At 37.2% G+C, this 18,868-nt stretch overlaps 1 protein-coding gene across 5 annotated transcripts in view; it reads left to right on the top strand.

Annotated features, from left to right (window-relative positions):
* The window catches only part of LOC135323459 (arylsulfatase B-like), a 90,547-nt gene that overhangs the window by 33,397 nt on the left and 38,282 nt on the right, over positions 1 to 18,868 (top strand). For all 5 annotated transcript variants that reach the window (XR_010386067.1, XR_010386068.1, XR_010386069.1 and 2 more), the window contains exons 5-6: positions 1,739 to 1,982; positions 9,186 to 9,256. Coding sequence is in view for 2 of the 5 variants with exons in the window: in XM_064501728.1 (XP_064357798.1) it covers positions 1,739 to 1,982; positions 9,186 to 9,256 (315 nt within the window). In the remaining 3 variants the exon portion in view is untranslated. The remainder of the gene's footprint in view (positions 1 to 1,738; positions 1,983 to 9,185; positions 9,257 to 18,868) is intronic.

Raw genomic sequence — 18,868 nt, 5'->3', positions numbered from 1 at the left:
TGAAAGTGGCAGAGTGTGAATGTCTTCAACTAAGCTAAAAATAGTAAAATCTCAGGAAAAAAAATTAAAGTATAATAAAATTTGACTATAATCCAGGAAATGCACACTCTTCTCTCTCTATGCTTCAATAAGACACTCAACTACTAAAATTTCCTTGCTACTTCACTGCTGATAGTCTCATTCAGAGCTAAACAAACTCTCATGCTAGTGTTGAGCTGATGTGGAAAGTCAGTAGCTTGTGACAGGAGGAAGATATTTTAAATATTTAGAATTTGATTACAAATGTCCAAACTTTGTTCCAATATAATAGAGATAAGACACCATTTATTGTAATGCTGCTAAAGGTTAAAAGCTACTGAAGGCTCTTGTCCCTGAGTATTGCTGACACACTCTATTTATGTTTATGCTAAAAGTGGAGGGAGTTGCCAAAACTGGTATCTTTTCTGTCACTGGCGACTGCTGTTTGAATTCTCAGATCTCAGTGCTCATCATCATGTTTGTGTGAGAAATACTGGTGGCCTGTATTTGGTTGCCTATATTTCATACTGATGAGACTGAATCTCTTGATTTCTCTTCCCCCCCGCCAAATGCGCTGGGTGCCAGACAGCCTCCTGGAAGCTATCTGGGCCACAAACACTTGGCACTTTTCAAGTAACACCATTTTTTCTAGTGCCTGGTTTAGCTTAGACTTCCACCTTTGAAAATCTTGACAGAGACATGCACTAGTTTATTCTTTTATTTTATTCTTTCTTTCTTCTATTTTATTCTTTTATAGTGGAATAAAGGGAGTCTCTTGTGCACAGTAGACAGATGTTCACAGTAGGGGTTTACATTGATCCCTAATTAATGAAACAGAAGTGGGATCATTTTGTTGTATGGCAACTATAGTAAAGTTCTTCTGTAACGTTGGACATGTATTTCCTGTTTCTTCCCTCAAATTCCTAGTTTTTAATCAAAAAATACTCAAAATATAAACAAGACCAAGTAATACTGAATGTCAGTTCAATATCTACTATTGGAAATATTATTAAACTCTTAAAATAAAGAATTTTTTGCTTAAAGTTAGAAGACTTGTTATCAATAACTTTTCATTAGAATAGGCATGGACAAAAACAACTATACAGTAGTAGCAAAAGTAACTTCAAATAATCAAACCATGTTTCTCATGAAACTTATCAGTTTCAGGAATCTAGAATTCCTTCTAAATGTGGAAGAACAGTCAGAAAAAGTTGAAGAAGAATTACATGAGCTATCTCTAATTCATGTAGCTATTTCTGAGTTACTGTCATAACGGTTTGTCTTTTTCTGTAACAATCTCATATGGTGTCCTCACCAAACATAATAGGTTCAGTACATTCACAGATTGTTTTAACTATAACTCATTTCATTCAGGCTTTCTCCTTTTGCTTGAGAAACTGGCAGTTTTGTGTGACATCGCAAATCACATGTGGCCTAAAAATTGTTCCAAACTGTGAGTGCATGTGTTGTCTGGACACTGGAATAACAGCTTTGCATTCTAAGTATAACTTAATGCTTTTGAAAATAGAATGATAGTGTGGTTTGAGTACTAACAATGGCATTGACAGCAACTCCTCATACAAACACCTAATAGTATGCAAGTAGTTGCATGTCACTCCTACATTGTGAGAACATTTTTAAAATAGATGAATGAATGTTGGTGATAGGCTTGTTTTGTTTCTTTCTAACAGATAATTTCTTTTAATTGCTCGTATTTCAGATAATGGAGGACAGACTTTGTCAGGTGGAAATAACTGGCCGCTGAGAGGAAGAAAGTGGACCCTTTGGGAAGGAGGAGTGAGAGGAGTAGGGTTTGTTGCAAGTCCTTTACTGAAACAAAAAGGTGTAGAAAGTCACGAACTTATCCATATCTCTGACTGGCTGCCAACGCTGGTGCACCTTGCTGGAGGACACACCAATGGCACTAAGCCTCTGGATGGCTTTGATGTTTGGAAAACTATCAGGTAACTTGCATGCCAAATGACTGAATCAGAATTCTAGTATGAAAAGAATTTCATGAGCCTAGAGAACAGAGCTGGAATACGGGGGGAAAGTGTAAATGTTCTTTTCCCTAAATAAAGGGAAGGTATAAGCACAGTTAACTTTGTTGCCCGTGAGAGAATTATCCAGGTTATAGATTAATCCTGGTCAGAGATGCAAAATCTCCATACAAGGTTAGCCTGAGTTTGAGTTTATCAACACAGATACAACATTGCTCAAACATGGTGTACTGCTTCAAGGGTCCTCCATGATCCAGAAGTACATTAGCTGAGTTTGCACACCATAGAGTACAATCTAGTAAATTTATGGACCAAGCCCTGCTTTCTGCAGAGCCAAATTGGTATCTCTGCAGTGTGCTTCTGGAATTGGACATGTGGGAAATCTGTGCAGATGTTAAACTAGCTGAGTGTGGATTCAGCTTTGATTCAGCAGGGTTTGTTTAACTCAGTACAGGCCCTGTCACTGGCTCCAAGTATAACCATTTGGATAGGTCTGTAACATAATGTCCAGTGTATCCACCTTCTCAGAAAGCCTGTGAGGTTGGAGGCAATAGTAGACCTGACTTGAGTCCTGACAGTTTGTGATGTTGTACTTAATTTAAGCAAGCGGAAGCACTCAGGAGTGTAGTGTGGAAATGCCTAGATGGCTGTACAGCTGCAGTGGAGTTGGCACTGAGACCAAGCTAATGAATCTTACTGGGCTCTCTCTGACTCTGTGCACTACTGTCTGTATTAACTGGGATATCCAAACCCTATGAGCTCAGATAATGTTCAGATACTGCCTACCTTGTTTTCTTGGTGCTGTGTCTGTTTCTGAGAAGCTATGCTGTAATGTTCTGTGCTAGCTGGAGTGTTAGAGAGCTCGTGGCCTTGTGCCCAGGTGTGCTGTATGACTCGATTCCAAATGGAAGAAGATACGGATGTATATAATTGAACCGGAGATCATTAACTGCCAGAAAGGAAAGGAGTCTCCTGTCCAGCCAGAGACAGTAAAATGTTTTACATGTTGATGTTATTGTGGGAGAGCTTAGCATCCGCAAGATCCCAGCATACCCCTAAACCATAGCCTAACTTTTCTTCCAGCTTCCAGCGGAATGCCTGTCTGCTTCAGATTCAGTTTCAACCAGGTATTCTTTGTCATGAACTGATCTTGTCAGATCAGGTCGCTTTAGTGGTAAAATTATATGTAGGGAAAGATAGGTACAGCTGTGCATCCCCTGCATGCTCCTGGCACCTGAATCTTACCAGTTCACGTAAGGAGTGAATCTAATGTTCACTAGCACAGCTAGAGAATTGGTGAGCTCGGATTTTTTTAGTTGTGCTAGACTGGAGGGTCTGTATCCAGTGTGACTTTCTCAGCGGAAAATAAGTCAGTTTTTGTGAATTGTTAGATTGCTGTTTGGCTGACCTACACCAGAAATGTCAAATTTCACATGGTTTTCACTTGTAATTAGGAGAAATGAGTGTGCCGAATTTCATGATCATAACTCAAAAGGTCACTTGAGTATTGGATAGCAAACAACAGAGGCACAATGCCCTTTTGGTGATGTTTGATGGAAAGTTCAAGTATATTGCTTTTCTAGGACCAGGTGGCTCATAATGAGTGAAAATATAATTTTCTAATATTCTACCTCATTTGAACAGTGGAAATTAATAGCCAGTCACCATGTTACAACTATATTTTTTCAGCACAGTCTAATAAAAATAGATTCATATGCTCTTTGTGATGGATTACTTTCATCCTAAACCTCCTGTTATATATGTGGGTAAGCAATGGAAAAAAAGGTATAAATTTAGAACCTTGATTTAGATATTCAAAATCGTATATGAGATAATGAAAATATACGTGGAAGTCCCAGGAGTACTGGATCCATTCCAGTATCTGACTGATCCATTTTCAGAGGTACTGTGTGTGTTTGTATTTTCTTTAATATAAATTCTGAAATCCTTAAACAAAATGAAGTTTCTATATTGATTTTAAGATGTTTGGTAGTCCAAATTATAAATTGTATTAACATGACATTGATTATATTATGTTCTTGTGGTAAATGGAAGTGCTGAAATGAAAAACCTATGTGTTTTCAATGGTTCATTTCACATCTCTACTTAGTTTTAACACAAGAACCAGAAGAAAGCTAATGGTTAGGAGCAAATGGCATGGAAAACTCAACTTCAGAAGCAAGTGGTTTTTGTTGGCCAAAAAAAAAAAAAAATCCTCTTTTGCCTTCCTTTCTTACCTAGCTAATAAATGCAAATAATATAAGTTTATTTTCTCAAATGTGTGAAATTGAGAAAATATAATATTGTTCTCAATTGTTTGAACTTCTTAGATTAAAATTTGCACAGTGCTTAGAAACTCTTTGATAGGGACTTCGAACTCCTTGTGGCTCTTTCAAAATGAATCTGCTGACCTAGTATTGTAGGAAGTACTGTTGCAACATTGTATCAACAATTTGGCAAATGTCAATAGGAGACCTTATAGGAAAGGAATGTGATTTTGTTTAAAATAAAAAATGGATTGAAACAGGTTTCACTCACTCAGGCTCTCAGTCTCTCGCTCACAATCATCAGAACGTGTGTGTCCAAGAAGTCTGCCCAGCAGCCAAGCACCAGGGCAGAAGTTTCCAACCTGTGTTCTCCTTAAGTTGGTAACCATGTCAAGGTTTTGTACCCTTTTGGAGCTGTGTCTCTGTTCAGTCCCACCTCTGCGATTCCTCAAGAGTCATCGCTGTCTCCTGATGTCCATGTCCTGTGAAACTGTGCTTAGATGTCCTGGGGTCTTGATGACCTGCTGACTTTTCACGCTATGTGTCCTGCTGGTGTCTCCACTACCAGATATTTCCATCCATTCTCTATTCATGCCAATCTTGGCATTTCTGTTACAGTTTTCTACAGTAAAAGATGATAGGACAGCAAAAAGACTTTTCCATGTAAAACTTCCTTGTAGCGTATACTTAGATGAGTAGTTCCTAAACTTTATTTTCCTACAGGTACCTTTCAGATTAGATTTACGTTTCCCTTTAATGTCATATCCAGCTTCTTTTCTGAAATGACATGGGATAGTATCATTGTGCCTGCCCCTTTCTGGCTATCCAAAATTCTGTCCACAGGACATGTCTCTGGGAGTTCTTCCCATTCCAGAATTCTCATAGGGCAGCTACACGGGCTTCCTTCTGCCCCGGCAGCTTGCTACTGCTGTTCTCAGCTGTTCTTCTCCCATTCAGCCCCTGATGCCTCTCCTGTTCCCAATAGCAATAGAGTAAGGGTGTTCCATGGGCAAAGTCCCTTTGATGTAACTCTCCACTCTCAAAATATTTCTGACCACCTGATTGAAATTCCAGTCTCAAGTAAATCATAGTAGACTGCACTCTTCTAATACTTTAGATTGTCGTGAATACAACTACAATACAGCTGGAAGTTCTAAAATCATGTACATATTAGAAATGATATTCAAAAAATCATTAATAATATCAGTTGGGAAACTTTTACAAAAAGAACAATGGAGAATGCCAAAAATGCTTAATAGAAAACAATAGGAAAATGCTACCAGTGAAGCAATGTAGACTGAACAGCATGTTTCTGAGCAAGTATCCCAAAAGACACTTTCATTTCTAAGAAATACCTATTTTCCAGATGCTGCTCTTTTGAAATGAAGATGTGAAGCAAAATAATTTTTCTTATGTAGAAACTTGCCCTGGTTGACACATTGTTTTGATATATTTTGTTCTACAGTGCTGAATATCTAGTATGTCCTTGCTCAGAAAAAGCATTTTGTTTTGGATTAATGGGAAAATGGAAAACTGTTGTGGTGATTACTGTAAAGCACATGTAGCAGTATGATAGGGAGTGAGAGAATCAAGATAAAATGCAGTCAAAATAATCAACATGTCTTCAAAGCTTGTTAGCAATTAAGGCTTTCAAGTTTTACTTAAATATTTTGCAGGACAAGTTACAGTTTTATATTTTTGTAATGTCAGAAATGCAAGAATTGATTGGATGAAGTAAGCAAAGCATGATCAACTTGATTTTTTCATGTACCAAATGATTGCATTATTTTGAGGAATTATACTTATTGGGAAAAAACTCTTACAGCTAGTTGTGGTTATAAATGAATGCGGAAGAACAAGATATCTAAAGCTGAGCATAACATTTATTTCTGGCATGTCTGAAAAATAATTATTTTAGGAAAATGTGTACAGATATGACCCAGAGAAATACAATATATGGCAAGGTATTACAAATGCTTTTGCTTAGTGACACTGAGGATGTTTTTGTGCAAGATAAACAAATTTACCCTGGAAAACCTTGGATTCCTTCCCAAGGACACCTTGTGCCTATTAAAAAACAAAACCAAAAAAAACCACTGTGAAAGATCACGTGTAGATGTTTGTTCAAGTTTGCTAAAGAGTAAGAGATCTTTCCGTATGTTTTAAAAATGTTGCAAGAAAGAAGATAATGACATTCTCAGAGTTAACTAGCTGATTCTCATATTAACTCTGAAATTAATCCATACACATTAACCAGTAGTTCTTATGCAGAGAAACTTTTTGAAAAGTGCCACCTTTTAACTGCTTAATTAAATATTCAGTGGACATAGAAGAATAATTTCCAGACAAAAAAAAATTCCTTATTTGTTAGAGAGAGAAGTAATGTAATAGAATATTGTACTATAAAAATAAATGTCCTAAAAGTAGAGAATCCTGAGATGCAGTTACAGTGGAAGCTACTAAGATGCAAAGGTAAGACACTCTCGAGAATCTTACTACTTTCCTGTTCCAGCTACACTGGCTAGAACATATTTCTGATGCAAAATATCCTTGTCAGGACATCTGCCAAGCTGGATCTGTTGTTCAAGCTGTGTCTTTTCAGGAGACCAAGGTCTGTGGTGGAGCTCCATAGAAGGGAAGGAGGACAGAGTTTAGGCATAGGGAAAGGGAACTCTGCTAGTGCAAGTGTAAATTCTCTACTTGTTTTCCCCAGGGTGTTGATTCTGTCTGTTGCTGATGTCCTTTTCCATCAGCCTGCTGCTTTCTTTAATGTACAGTGCCATCTTCTTTTCTGGATTGTTAGGCTGTTGTTTTGTGAAGAATGTGTGCTGATTATGTACTTCCATTTTGTGTGTGATAATTATTGAAATAACACCAAAACTGAATGACCAGTTCATTACCAATTTATTGTGCTACAGACCTTAATGCAGTAATGTCATAAGCTTCAGGGAGTATATCTCATGATTATATGTAAGTAGTGTTTCCCATTTACTAATGTCAATATTCTGTCACAAAAAAAATGCAGTCAGTAAAAGTCGCTGCTGCAGCATGAAAGGCTTGAACTAATGCAGGTGTAGTCTTTACTTTTTGTGTTCTACCTGCTATGCAACTATCATTCAAATTAACTCCTAGCCATGTTTAGTGTATATTTATCCACTTTACAGATTAAAAGCCATAGAAGAAAATTACCTTTAATGTGATACTAATACTAGTCTGCTCTAACTGCATGAGTATCCTCAGTTCTGACTTCGTCGGGCCTAACCTGGTAGTGTATGAACACTGGATGTATAAACAGGAGAAGCACATAGGAATAAGTTACTTTTTCCGTCTATATATGACACTGATGGAAGATGCTAGACTTCTTAGCATAATTCTAGTGTCCTCTTTCTTTTAAAAATGAGAGTGAAAAATGTAGAAACAGCACAGAAATAGCAGGGTAAGAATATCTCCCCAAGCAGTTACTGCAAAAATATCTCACGTGCTCTTAGTTCACATCCTAGTTTAACTTGCCCTAACTGGTTACTGTTACCTGTTATGGTAACAGATGGGGTATGCTTGACCACAACTGTAAATGAAGCATTTACAAGCACTATGAGTCTATTCAATCTAAGATAAGATTCTGCTGAACAAGGCCAGACGCTCCTTAGTTATGAGTGTGACTAGTAAAGATACTAGGGAGAAAAAAGTTAACCTTTCACATGTTTTGGGAAAAACATTTCTTTCTGTCAGTTTTTGCACACTGAATTCCTAGTGCTGTAGACTAAAGAACTTTCTGTGCATTAACTGAACAGCTGTGTCGTTCGAATACCTTTAGTCTTTTATGTAATTCTCCTTGTTAACCTTATATTTATTCAAGATGTGTAGCATCAAGAAATGTTTTTAGAAAGGGAATAGAACAATATTAATTTTAATTAGTAGTTATTGACAGTTTTAAGCTACATGTAAGTATTCTTTAATTACAAAATACTTCCTCCAAAAACGTGTAGTAACGTAACTTAGCCTTTTTTGAGGTTTCCTATAAGTTTTATATTACTTGTTTTTGTATTCTTAATGTCAGGTGGCTCAGGAGCCTGGATTATCTTTTTTGAATTTTATGTGAAGTGAAGCTCCTTTAAAAATAAGTAAATAAATGAGAGAGAGAGAATTTAAGTCTTTTGGAAGTTTTTAAAATGTTTAGGTTTGCTGTCAAATAATAAAATATTGTTCTGTCATGATGTAACCAAGGTGCTTTCTAATTATGACTTCTTACTCATGTTGTACTTTTTAAGGAGTGAATTTCTTTTATAGAATTTTTTTAGGAGTAGGTATTACTTGACTTGCAAATGTATTGAGAAGTTAGGGATAGTATGGAATAAGCCTCCTATGTAGTCAATGACTAGAGAGGGAGGTAGGGTTTTTTCAGAAGAAGGTACAGAGTATCTAAATAAATCTCCTGACCTGAATTACAGATTGAAGGTGGAGCTTTTGAGGGCAGCCAATGCCTCTAGCGTTCTGTGAAGCACCTAGCCAAATGCCTTCAGCACTCTAGAGTGACAGTTCTTGTTTGGGTATGCAGAGGGCATACCAAGTCTAGCATGCTAATTTACACTGCTAAATTTGACTTTTTAAGTTGGGTGTTGTGAAACTCTGCTTTTGTGTAATGCTTGGTAAGCACAGATCCAATTCTGTACTTCGTAAACTTGTGAGTAATCTCAGTAAGTACCAGTGAAGTCAGGGAAGACTGACTGGGGCAAAAGCTGTTGCTACTGAGCCTGGAAAGAACATTCAGATTAAAGTTGATAGTAATTAGTTTATGTGTATGAACTTGTTTTGTATTAGAATGACAAAAATAAAATAAAACATGCTTAATTGTAACGAGCTGTAAAAGGAAATTAACATTTCTTTTTGAAATCTCTCTTAGTGAAGGAAGACCATCTCCCAGAGTCGAACTGCTTCATAACATAGACCCCATGTTTGTGGATGATTTCCCATGTGAGTATGCTATGGATCTTTAAAAGTTTATTAAACATATAGTTTATCTTCCTAATGTTCTGTGTTTTCCATAAGCAAAGTATTTCCTTCCAGCTGAAACAAAATAGAGTAGGATGCCTTCTTCTTTGAAGTAGTTCAGCTTAAAGATACAGGAACACCATTCCCCAGGCACCATAAATACATACTAAATCATGATCAGTACACACTCTCCATTTCACAGAGCTCTGATGCATGCTGCTGAGTAATGAATGAAGCACTTTAGGACGTGAGGTTGTTGAGGAACAGCCATGTGCCTGAGGTGCACAGGGAGGAACACTGCCAAAAAACAAAAACCAAAAAAAACACCCTGTCTTCAGTGCTCCAGGTTAGTAGGTAGCTCCCAATGAATGGCTCACCCTACCATATCTTGATACATCTATATAACATGATTGTACTATTGACCTTGCAAATGGAAAACCTGAGTTTGTGTGAAGCAGAGAAGTTCCAAGCTTCGTGGTTGCTTTTGTTCCATAATCACATGAATTGGATCTTTAATGCCATAATCACATGAATTGGAGCTTAAGTTTGCCAGTTGTATAGCTCTCTAAACACAGTCTGTTTTATGATTCAACATTATTAGTTTGCTAAGGACTACAGACTTTTCAAGCAGAGATTTTTTCATGCAGAACATTGGAACATGTCCTTTCCACTGTTTTTATAGCATTCCTGTGTTTCATTAAATGAAGAAGTAAATCCAGACAGAGGGAAACTAGTACCATGCGGGCAGTGATCTGTTGTCTGCAAGACAGATGGAAGTTACTGTGTAGTAACTTGATGGAAATGGGTAAGGTGGTCTGCTGCAGTGCACATCTGGTTCTGTGGTGCTTCTCTGAGAAGGAGCAACATTGTGCATAGCTAATGTTGGCTGGACAGCACTGCCTGTAGATAATTCCTACATACTGATGGAATTAAGGCGTAGCCTCTCCAATTACTCTTCAAAGAACACTCAATGAGTTGTAGCATTCCTGTATAATGTTTTACCCTGATGTGGTATTCTGAGGCATACTTCAGAGACCATCTCAGCTCAGCTGAGGTGTTTGAATAGACAACTTCCTGGTTTAAATACAAGGGGGATGAGAAAAGGAAGTTTTCAGGAGCCTAAGCTAAGGAAGTACTTCACCAGATTGTTTCCATGATGCCCTAGTCTACTGACACTTCGCTATTCACTACATATATTATTTCCTTGCTTCTTGTGTGCACGTGTGTGTTCTGTGAGACTAGAGAAGGGAGGGGAAAGGTGTAGAAAACAGAACTTTCATTCTGGATGAGATGTCACTTTTAGCCAGCAAGAACAGGGGGATGGATATGTGTAGCTGTAAATCTATAATGTTTTTATATGCCTTTCAAAAGTAGAGTCATATTAAAAACAAAAATGTAACTACTTACCTGCATGTCCTTATGCACCATGCAGGATTTCTCTGTCTCTTCTCAGCAAAGGCTTACAACTTTGGCAACTTACCTTGCTATCCAATTCACTTTCTGCCATAATAGCACTTATAGTCAAGATCAGGCAGTGCTGACCCTCAAATGAATACATGTGGTTCTTCCAAATTTTGATTTTACAATATCATTCTCAGAAGATTTGAGAGTCATTGTATTACTGATAGATTTGATAAGATAGGAATATTTTGTCATGTGTAACAGTGGTATAAAACTGTATTTCTCAGATCACCATTCTTTTAAATAACCTGCATCATTTCTAATGCAACAGAACATATTAATTTATATGTGTTGGGGACAAGAATCCAGATTTCTTTATACTTGAACTATTATCATAATGTGCTTAATTTGTTATAAATTGATTGAAAGTTGGAATGTTTTGTGCTTTTCAAGATGGGTCATTTTATTATTTATGATGCTGGTTTTGACCAGGGTAGTGAAATTATGCTTTCTCGTAATGGCATGTAACAATTACATTTTTCTATTTAGAAGACTGCGTTATTAGGAATGAGTTTGTATGTATGCAACTCAGCCTATTTCTGAAAGTATCTGTGCTCTTCATTTGTACAAGTTGAGTAACGAATTTACAATCAGGATCCAGAAAAATTATATCAGTATTTCTATTATTAATAGATTAGGGAGACACAAAGTTTGGAAAATGTAGGTACTTCCATCTTTTCAGTAGTCATAGCTCTGTTCATGTTTTAAAAAAGCATTTTAAAATAATTGCTCATACAATCTTCCTATCACTAAGGTGATAAAAACTGTTTCATTCTTGAGTCTTGCTCTTGCCTTGACTGTTTATTGTCTCCTTGTCCTGTTTTGAGATCAGTGTTTCTTTGCCTATGGTGTTAAAATATGTACATATATGTTTTGCTCAGTTCCTTTTTACCTCCTGTGTTGATTATTAAGTCTTTGGCCTTCCTTATGCCCATGCTGACAGGCCTTCTTTTACTGTCTCAGGCAATTGCCATTTCTCTCTGAGGGCAGCTTTCTTCATCCAAATATAAAACTTTCTTGCAGTATCTCAGACTGCAATTTCTCATTTGTTCCCTCTGGTGCTAAAAAGGAGTTCCTGTCCTCCACTGCAGACTCTTGCCCTCATGCTGCTCTCTGACCTATGGCAGTCCAGTGAAATGATCAGGGTTAAAAATAATCTTTTCTCTCTAGTGAACTGATCTGGTTTACAATGCGAACCCACAACAGTTACGGTGTTTTTGCAGAGGAGGCCATGTGGCCCTTGGAGTGTGAGACTGGGGTAAAGGCCGTAAGTCATACTGCTGGGGAGGCCATGGTGCAGCCTCTGTAGCAAAGCCAGTCTGATGGGGAGCTATTGCCAGACTGGGCAATCTCTCTCCTTTCCTCTCATCCTTTTCTGCTTCCCCTGAGCTGGATCTGGAAATCACATGATAAGATGAATCTTCTGCCAGATCAGCCTGTCAAACTAGCCTTGAAAAGAAAAAAAAGAAGAGGAGGAAAGATTTCTACCAAATCAACCAGCTGAATCAACCTACCCCGTGGCTGTATTACTGGGAGCGGATGGGAGTGTGTAGCTGGTGGTGGCAGAGGAAGGGACTGCACCTGACAGCTACATCGGTTCAAGCCATCAGGGAACCTCAGCTGGAGGTAGTAGTTTCATAGAGTTTAAGCTAGTGTAAGTTGATAATGCTTACCAAAGAGCAAGTCCTGCCTCCCATAGCTGCTCAGTTCCATTCCCCCCTCTCTTGGGTCACCAAAACCACTCCATACAGTCAAGCTACGAACCAAATCAGGATATTGGTTCAGATTGTAATAACCTTTTTCTTTTTCTTGAATATATTCCCAGGATCAGTTTCTCAATACAACTTTGCTAAACACTAGTTTTGGCACAAAGAAAGGGGCAGGAAGGAATTTCTGGGAACAGGTGAGACTGCTTCTCTTGGTGGCTCTGAAATTAAACTCTGAGGTTTCTGTCTCCTGGGGTGAAGTGATCGAGCAGTTTTCTTCACTTCCTCCCCTCCCCATTGCTGGCCACATGCTCTTGATGCTTATTTTGCACCTATTCCAGCACGTGTCAGATACGTCCATGGTCTGATTCAACTTGCTAACCTGGGGTGAGGAACAGATTGTTTTCCTCTGGGCAGGTGGGTTGAATCTCCTCATTGAAGGGGCTGGGCTGATGCATGCCAGAGCCAGAGAAAGGTGGGGGTGAGCAGGACTGTGCAACTGGAAGTGGGGAGGCAGATGGAGAGCCAACCCTTCTAGGGCTGGCTGTCTGCTCATGGAGCCAGAGCTGGAGGGAGAAGGTATGTGGTGCCGCACCCTCTGCTTGGACCTCACTGCGCTAAACCGGTCTGGTAAGCTCAGCAGGTGCAGAGGGACTCAGGCTGCTCTGAGCTAGCTGCTCTTTTCTCTCCTTGCTAAAGCCATTATTTTTTTCTTGTTGTTTCTTCATAACCCCGGTCAATTTTTTTTTCCCGAAAATGATGAATGCACAGCTCAGAAACTGTGTCTCAGTGTGGATTTGTAATTTATTAAAGAGTTTGCAATTATGTAAAAGTAGGATATTGGTATGAAAGATCTGGTCTCTTCCAGGTTTAGGTTTGAAACAGTCACATTTTCTATTAATTTTAGAGTTTGGTAGTAAATTAAGAAAATTAAAAACAGCAGAGCTAGAATTACATTGAAACAAACTTGAGTGTATTTTTCTCTGCAATGTGAATGTCACAAAAACTCAAAATGCATAAAGTAATTTAAAAGTTGCATAAATTAAAATCTGATTTACATGTGTTGGAAGGAAAAAACAGAAAATTGTGTTTTGTCCCATTTTTGTAACTTTGCTTTGTCTTTTAAAAAAAAACAAAACAAAGCTGCTGGTTTGGCAGCTGTGAGGGTGACATCAGCTCTTCCATTGTGAAAGATCTGCTTTCTTTTAGACAGCCTTCTGGCATTTCATCAAGCTCTGGTGATTCAGCTGAATTAAAAACCAACTGGATTTAAGTCTAAATTCCCATAACTGCTAAACCAAACATATTTCTGACCACACAGTTGTAGCTAGATGGCTGGTCTTGTAGCAGTATTGAAACTTTATCTCCCACAGTAGGCAATTTTATTCTGAGAATCAGAACTAAATGACATGGTGAAAGAAAATGTATGCTTTAATTCAGAGTTGTTAATCAGAATCTGTCAGTATACACTGTATTATTTTTTTTAATCTGACTTGCTAAATTCATTAATAAGTTAGTAGATTTTATAAGACTGCTTGTATGGACACTTTTACCTCCTCTTCAAAAGGAAGTTGAATTCTTTAAATAAAGTAGAAAGATATATTCAGATTAAATATGTTGATTGGGTGGGGCCATTTGGGGCTAAAAAAGCTTTTACCTTCATTTAAAATTCCAGACTTACCATAAGCTAAAACTTCAAAAGCATAATAAAATTGTAGGCTACTAATTATAGTCAGTTTATTTTGAAGATATCTATTCATAAAGGCAGACATCCAAGACAGAAATTCAGAGAAGTTTTAAAAATGTTTTTCTCCAAACTTGCATTGAGCAAAATTAACCAATCAAACTTTACATTGTTCTCCTTGACATTTAGAAAAAGGCATTACTTCATATATTGCACTATTAATTGCCAAAATAAATTATGCTTATAGGTTGCTAGATCTGCTCTGTGCAGAATGAACATGTTATATATTAAAATGGAGAAACCATTTAATTTCTGGGACTGATTTACCATTCATGGACATTAAAATTGCATTAGAATGGCTATAGCATTATATATTATATCCACACATATACCAAAAGGATTCATCTTGATTAAGGAATGGACACTCTAGGCTCCTTTAGGCACCATTTTTATTACCTAGTGTGCCCAGGTGAAAGATGATTCCTGAAACTTTGCAGACCAGAAGTGATTTCTTCCCTGTTTTTATTACTGATGACCTAGCTGTTTTGTGATTATTAAAAAAGTGAAAAAAACGTTCCCTAGTAATGGAATTATCCAATAACAGCAGGGCTTTTTAATAGGTGTAGGTATTCATGGATGAGTGTGCTCTGCAGGCTTTGAACGGGATAAGTATACTCCATGTCTATGCCAGGCTAATACCTGGAATCTGCTCTTGGAGAATCAAAATGTGAAGGAAAGCCCCTAGTATAAATAGCTGACTAAGTGTGCATAATGGAATGGGGAAAAGTGGAATGGCAAAATGATCGAGAATGGGGAAAAAAGGCAGATACATTCTTTGTTTCTGAGAACTTCCATTTCTCTGCAAAATTAAACATACTGCGTGCTCACCAGCTATACTTTGTTCTCTTTTTATTACAAGTAAATCATGAATCCAAATGACCCTCTTTATGTTGAAAAGGCAGGTGTGACCAACATGTGGCCCTGGAGCCACACAGGGTACTCAGCCACTTCTCATGGTGCTTTCACGCTGGTCTGACAGTCGTGTGCAAAACTCAGCCACAGTCCCTATGGGAGGCCATAGCTCCAGCCAGCCACAACTCTGCTGCCATTCAGGTCACAGAGACATGTAGTGTTTTTCCTGTGGTTGTCAGCTACATGAAGTTTTTGAGGTGCAGCTCTTGTTGTTGGGGAAGTTGGCCTGTAGTTATACTTTGCCTCACCTCCCTGGTCTCCTGCACCTGATTGTGAACCATCTGTCACTATAGTATCCAGTACTAAATACCTTACTGTCAGTATTAAATATGATGATTGCCCTTTCGGTGAGTGTCATAGATACTAATCCCCATGTTTCCTATGGGATATAGAGACTCTCTTTTAGAATTTAGAGATGTTAAGTCACTTGATAATATGCCCAGTGCCAGTATCATGACTGGAATTCAGACATCCCTTGTTACGGCTTCTTTTCTATGCTCTATTAGATACTATACCTATTTGAAAATAACACTAATATTTTATATTTTTATGCAGCTCTCAATGCATAAGGTCTAGAGGCTAGATTACCTTTGTCAAATGAAATCTCTCTGATTTGGAAATCTGTTAATTTTAATCCAGGACAGGTATGAGTGTTATTTCATAGTAACACAAGAGGGGTTTGTGTGTTTGATATATAAGGGTTTCTAAATGTGACCTTTGATATCAGTAATTCATAAATACTATTCCAGTCAGTTTAAATCTGTTTCCTGGAAAAAAAATAAGGTTTAAAAACCTAATAAATTTTTCATATTTTTCCCGGAGAAGTAAAAATAAAGTGCTTCCTTTTAGAAGATCACACTTTGCAATGTTTGATCTTGTAGGCTCTATTAGTGAGTAGTTTACTGTCATTTAGAATAACTTTTTTTTTTTTTAATTATGTAATTGTGTAAGAGTGTAATAGTCCGGATAAATGCTTGGCCCTGTTGAAGTTTGTGGGGATTTTTTGCTGCCATTAATAGTCCTGGATTTTACTGGGTAGTTTCATTAAAAAAAAAAAATATATATATATATATATATATATATATATAAAACTGATTGTAAGAAACCAAGGTGAAAAATACTTGGAAACAACAGCAAGAATATTTTTATATGCTTACTATTGCCATTAAGTTTAGGAGAGCATTTTGAAAGGTAGCAGACTGACCATGATATTCTAATGTAAATCTTGCATTTGAAATCAAACATCACTAAGAGAGAACTAAAATTAAAAGGAACAATAATGAAGGTTGGAGCTAACTGTTCCCAACGTTCTACTAAATGATTCAAGATCAGTGAACTTCACTGTGTGAGTTTCCATGTATGGCACAGACCTATGCATCATCAACATGACAATAGGAAATTATAGTGCCTCAGGCTTCATCTGTTTCTTCAAAATCGGTATTCTATTAATTCTTGCAAGGTTAAGGTCATGGCTATTCCTCAAAAATTTTTGTTTTAATAAAGCAACAGAAAGTCTCAGAGTTTTGTAGAAAACTCATTATTGCCATAGAGCAGCAAAAGGTCACAAAATGTCTTTCTTCTGTGAAGTAGCAAAAAACCTTATTTCTTCAGTAATTCATTGTCACAGTATAGGCTGGAGGAGCCCTTGACATTTCCAGAATTTCCTTTTTGAGGGGAAATAATTGCTGCATACATCAGAGTTCAAAAAAGAAAGAAATTAGTTAAAAGTATATATGTTCAAAGACCTTGTTAGCCCATGGAGCTGTCAGCGTTTAGAAATGACTATAGCAGACTCGTTTTCATGTTTTTCTAAAAGGTTTTCATTTTTCCCCTGGACTGTCACAGGCAGCCTGTTAATTAAGGCATCACACCTACTTGTGCACCTTAAAAATTTAGTTTACAAATGAGGATGGGCAAAGACAAGGTTATACAGATGTAACTGAAATGGGAAAATCATAACTTTCAAAGGGCTATTGACTTTTGAAATTATCATTTAGAACCACCATGGAATATTTCATTTATTCATACATTTAATCTAAGCAGAAAGGAAAAACGCTAGGCTTTAAAAGACTGCGAAGAAAAGCTAATATTACTTTACCTGTGTAGATGTCTGGAGGTAAGAGTATTATTGTAGATGAAGTGAAATGCATCCTGTGACTGAATCTTTGCAAACAATATGCAACATTTCCCCTCCAGCAGTGAGAGGAGTTGTCTGTGTTCCGAAGCATCAAATATCAGTAACAGCAGCATAACACTGTGATAAACTTTTGGAAGAAATAACCATGAAGATATTTTTCTACTCTCATATTGATGATGTTTATTATCTTAAAGAGGGAAAATGCTTCTTAATTAGATGGTACTGTCCAGAATTCCCTCGCAACTTTTATTTTTGGTTTCTATTATTTTTTTTTTTCCCTGTGGTGTTTCAAAAGAAAGCAAAAGACTGAGAAGCACTGAATAACCTGCTGATTATAGGTTTGTTAAAGTACAAAAAATAACGTGTACGTAAAAACAGCCAGGTCACAAAACATATTCCTTGTATATGAAGGTTTCATTAAAATAATTCAAATAAACTGCCTGGCCTTAGAGTATTGTTCAGTTATTACAGTCAGACACTGGAACTTTTATATTTAACTTCTCCTGTTGTAGAACAAAATTTTTTTTTCTATATTTCCTTGTAGATATTCTCTCAGAAAGAATAAATTAGCAATTGACTCAAAACAACTGCAAATATAATAGGGCAAGTGTTGGTCAAGATTTAAAATATATGTATGTATTCTGAGACATGTAGTAAGACCCATCTTGACTTTATTGTGATAATGATGGTAGCTGTATGTATTATGGTATGTGTCAATAACATTTTTTTCTGATTCCTGCCATTGTCTCCATCTCTTCACAAAATTTCAGTCACTGAAGTAGGAGTTTCATGTTCAGTTAATTCAGAGGAAAATGCAATGAAGTTCCTTCAAATCATATATCCCAAGAAAGAATAGGCTAGACATCTATGGTGTATCCGTTTGTTTTTCATGTAGATTCCAAGTGATGCTGTACTTTTAAAAATGAGTATGTAGGCATTCTTCTCATGCATAGCTGCTTCTAGAATTCTACTCAGGAAGCTGCAAAAGTGTCCTGCATTTTGTGGAAGGTATTTCTAATTTCATTTTTTGACAGTTCGTTGACTGATGTTTGCTGAAGTTTAGCAGTTATCACTAAAGAACGTAAGACAATTTGCATAGGACCAAACTGATCCTGCTGAGATTGTCAGTCTCAGCCAGGACAGATTATACCCCATTTGCCTGTCCTCTGCGCACTGGATCCCAGAGCAGAATCAGTTGCAGGAGGAACATGTATTGCGTTCCTGCCAAGATATCAGTATGTACTTTGTCGGAACAATTAGAGAGAATTTCTTAAAACTTCTCTTGGAGTGTGCTTTGTCTCATGCATTTCATGGTAAGCAATCAAACTAGGCAATAGCCTGCCTCAAGGAATCCAGTCGAGTGAGAGGTAATTTTTGTTGTTACCTTCCCCTGAGTTTGTTTTTTTTTATATATATAAAATGCTGAACTAAAATTTCAATGCAGCACCATCTATGAAGTTTCTACTGCATCTGTATGACGCACAGTGCAAAATTTTCTGTTTATGGGCAAGTGATAGTTGAAGTGGCTTTAAATGTACTTTGTACCCAAACAAATCTGAATCATTCATATAATTCAGGCAATCTTGTTATATATGTACTGCAGTGGAAGGTACAGAAACTTCACCAAATTACCA

Source organism: Dromaius novaehollandiae, chromosome Z (assembly GCF_036370855.1).
Source record: "Dromaius novaehollandiae isolate bDroNov1 chromosome Z, bDroNov1.hap1, whole genome shotgun sequence".
Taxonomy (NCBI): domain Eukaryota; kingdom Metazoa; phylum Chordata; class Aves; order Casuariiformes; family Dromaiidae; genus Dromaius; species Dromaius novaehollandiae.
The sequence above is the reverse complement of the archived record's forward strand: the minus strand, read 5'-3'. Positions and strand labels throughout refer to the sequence as shown.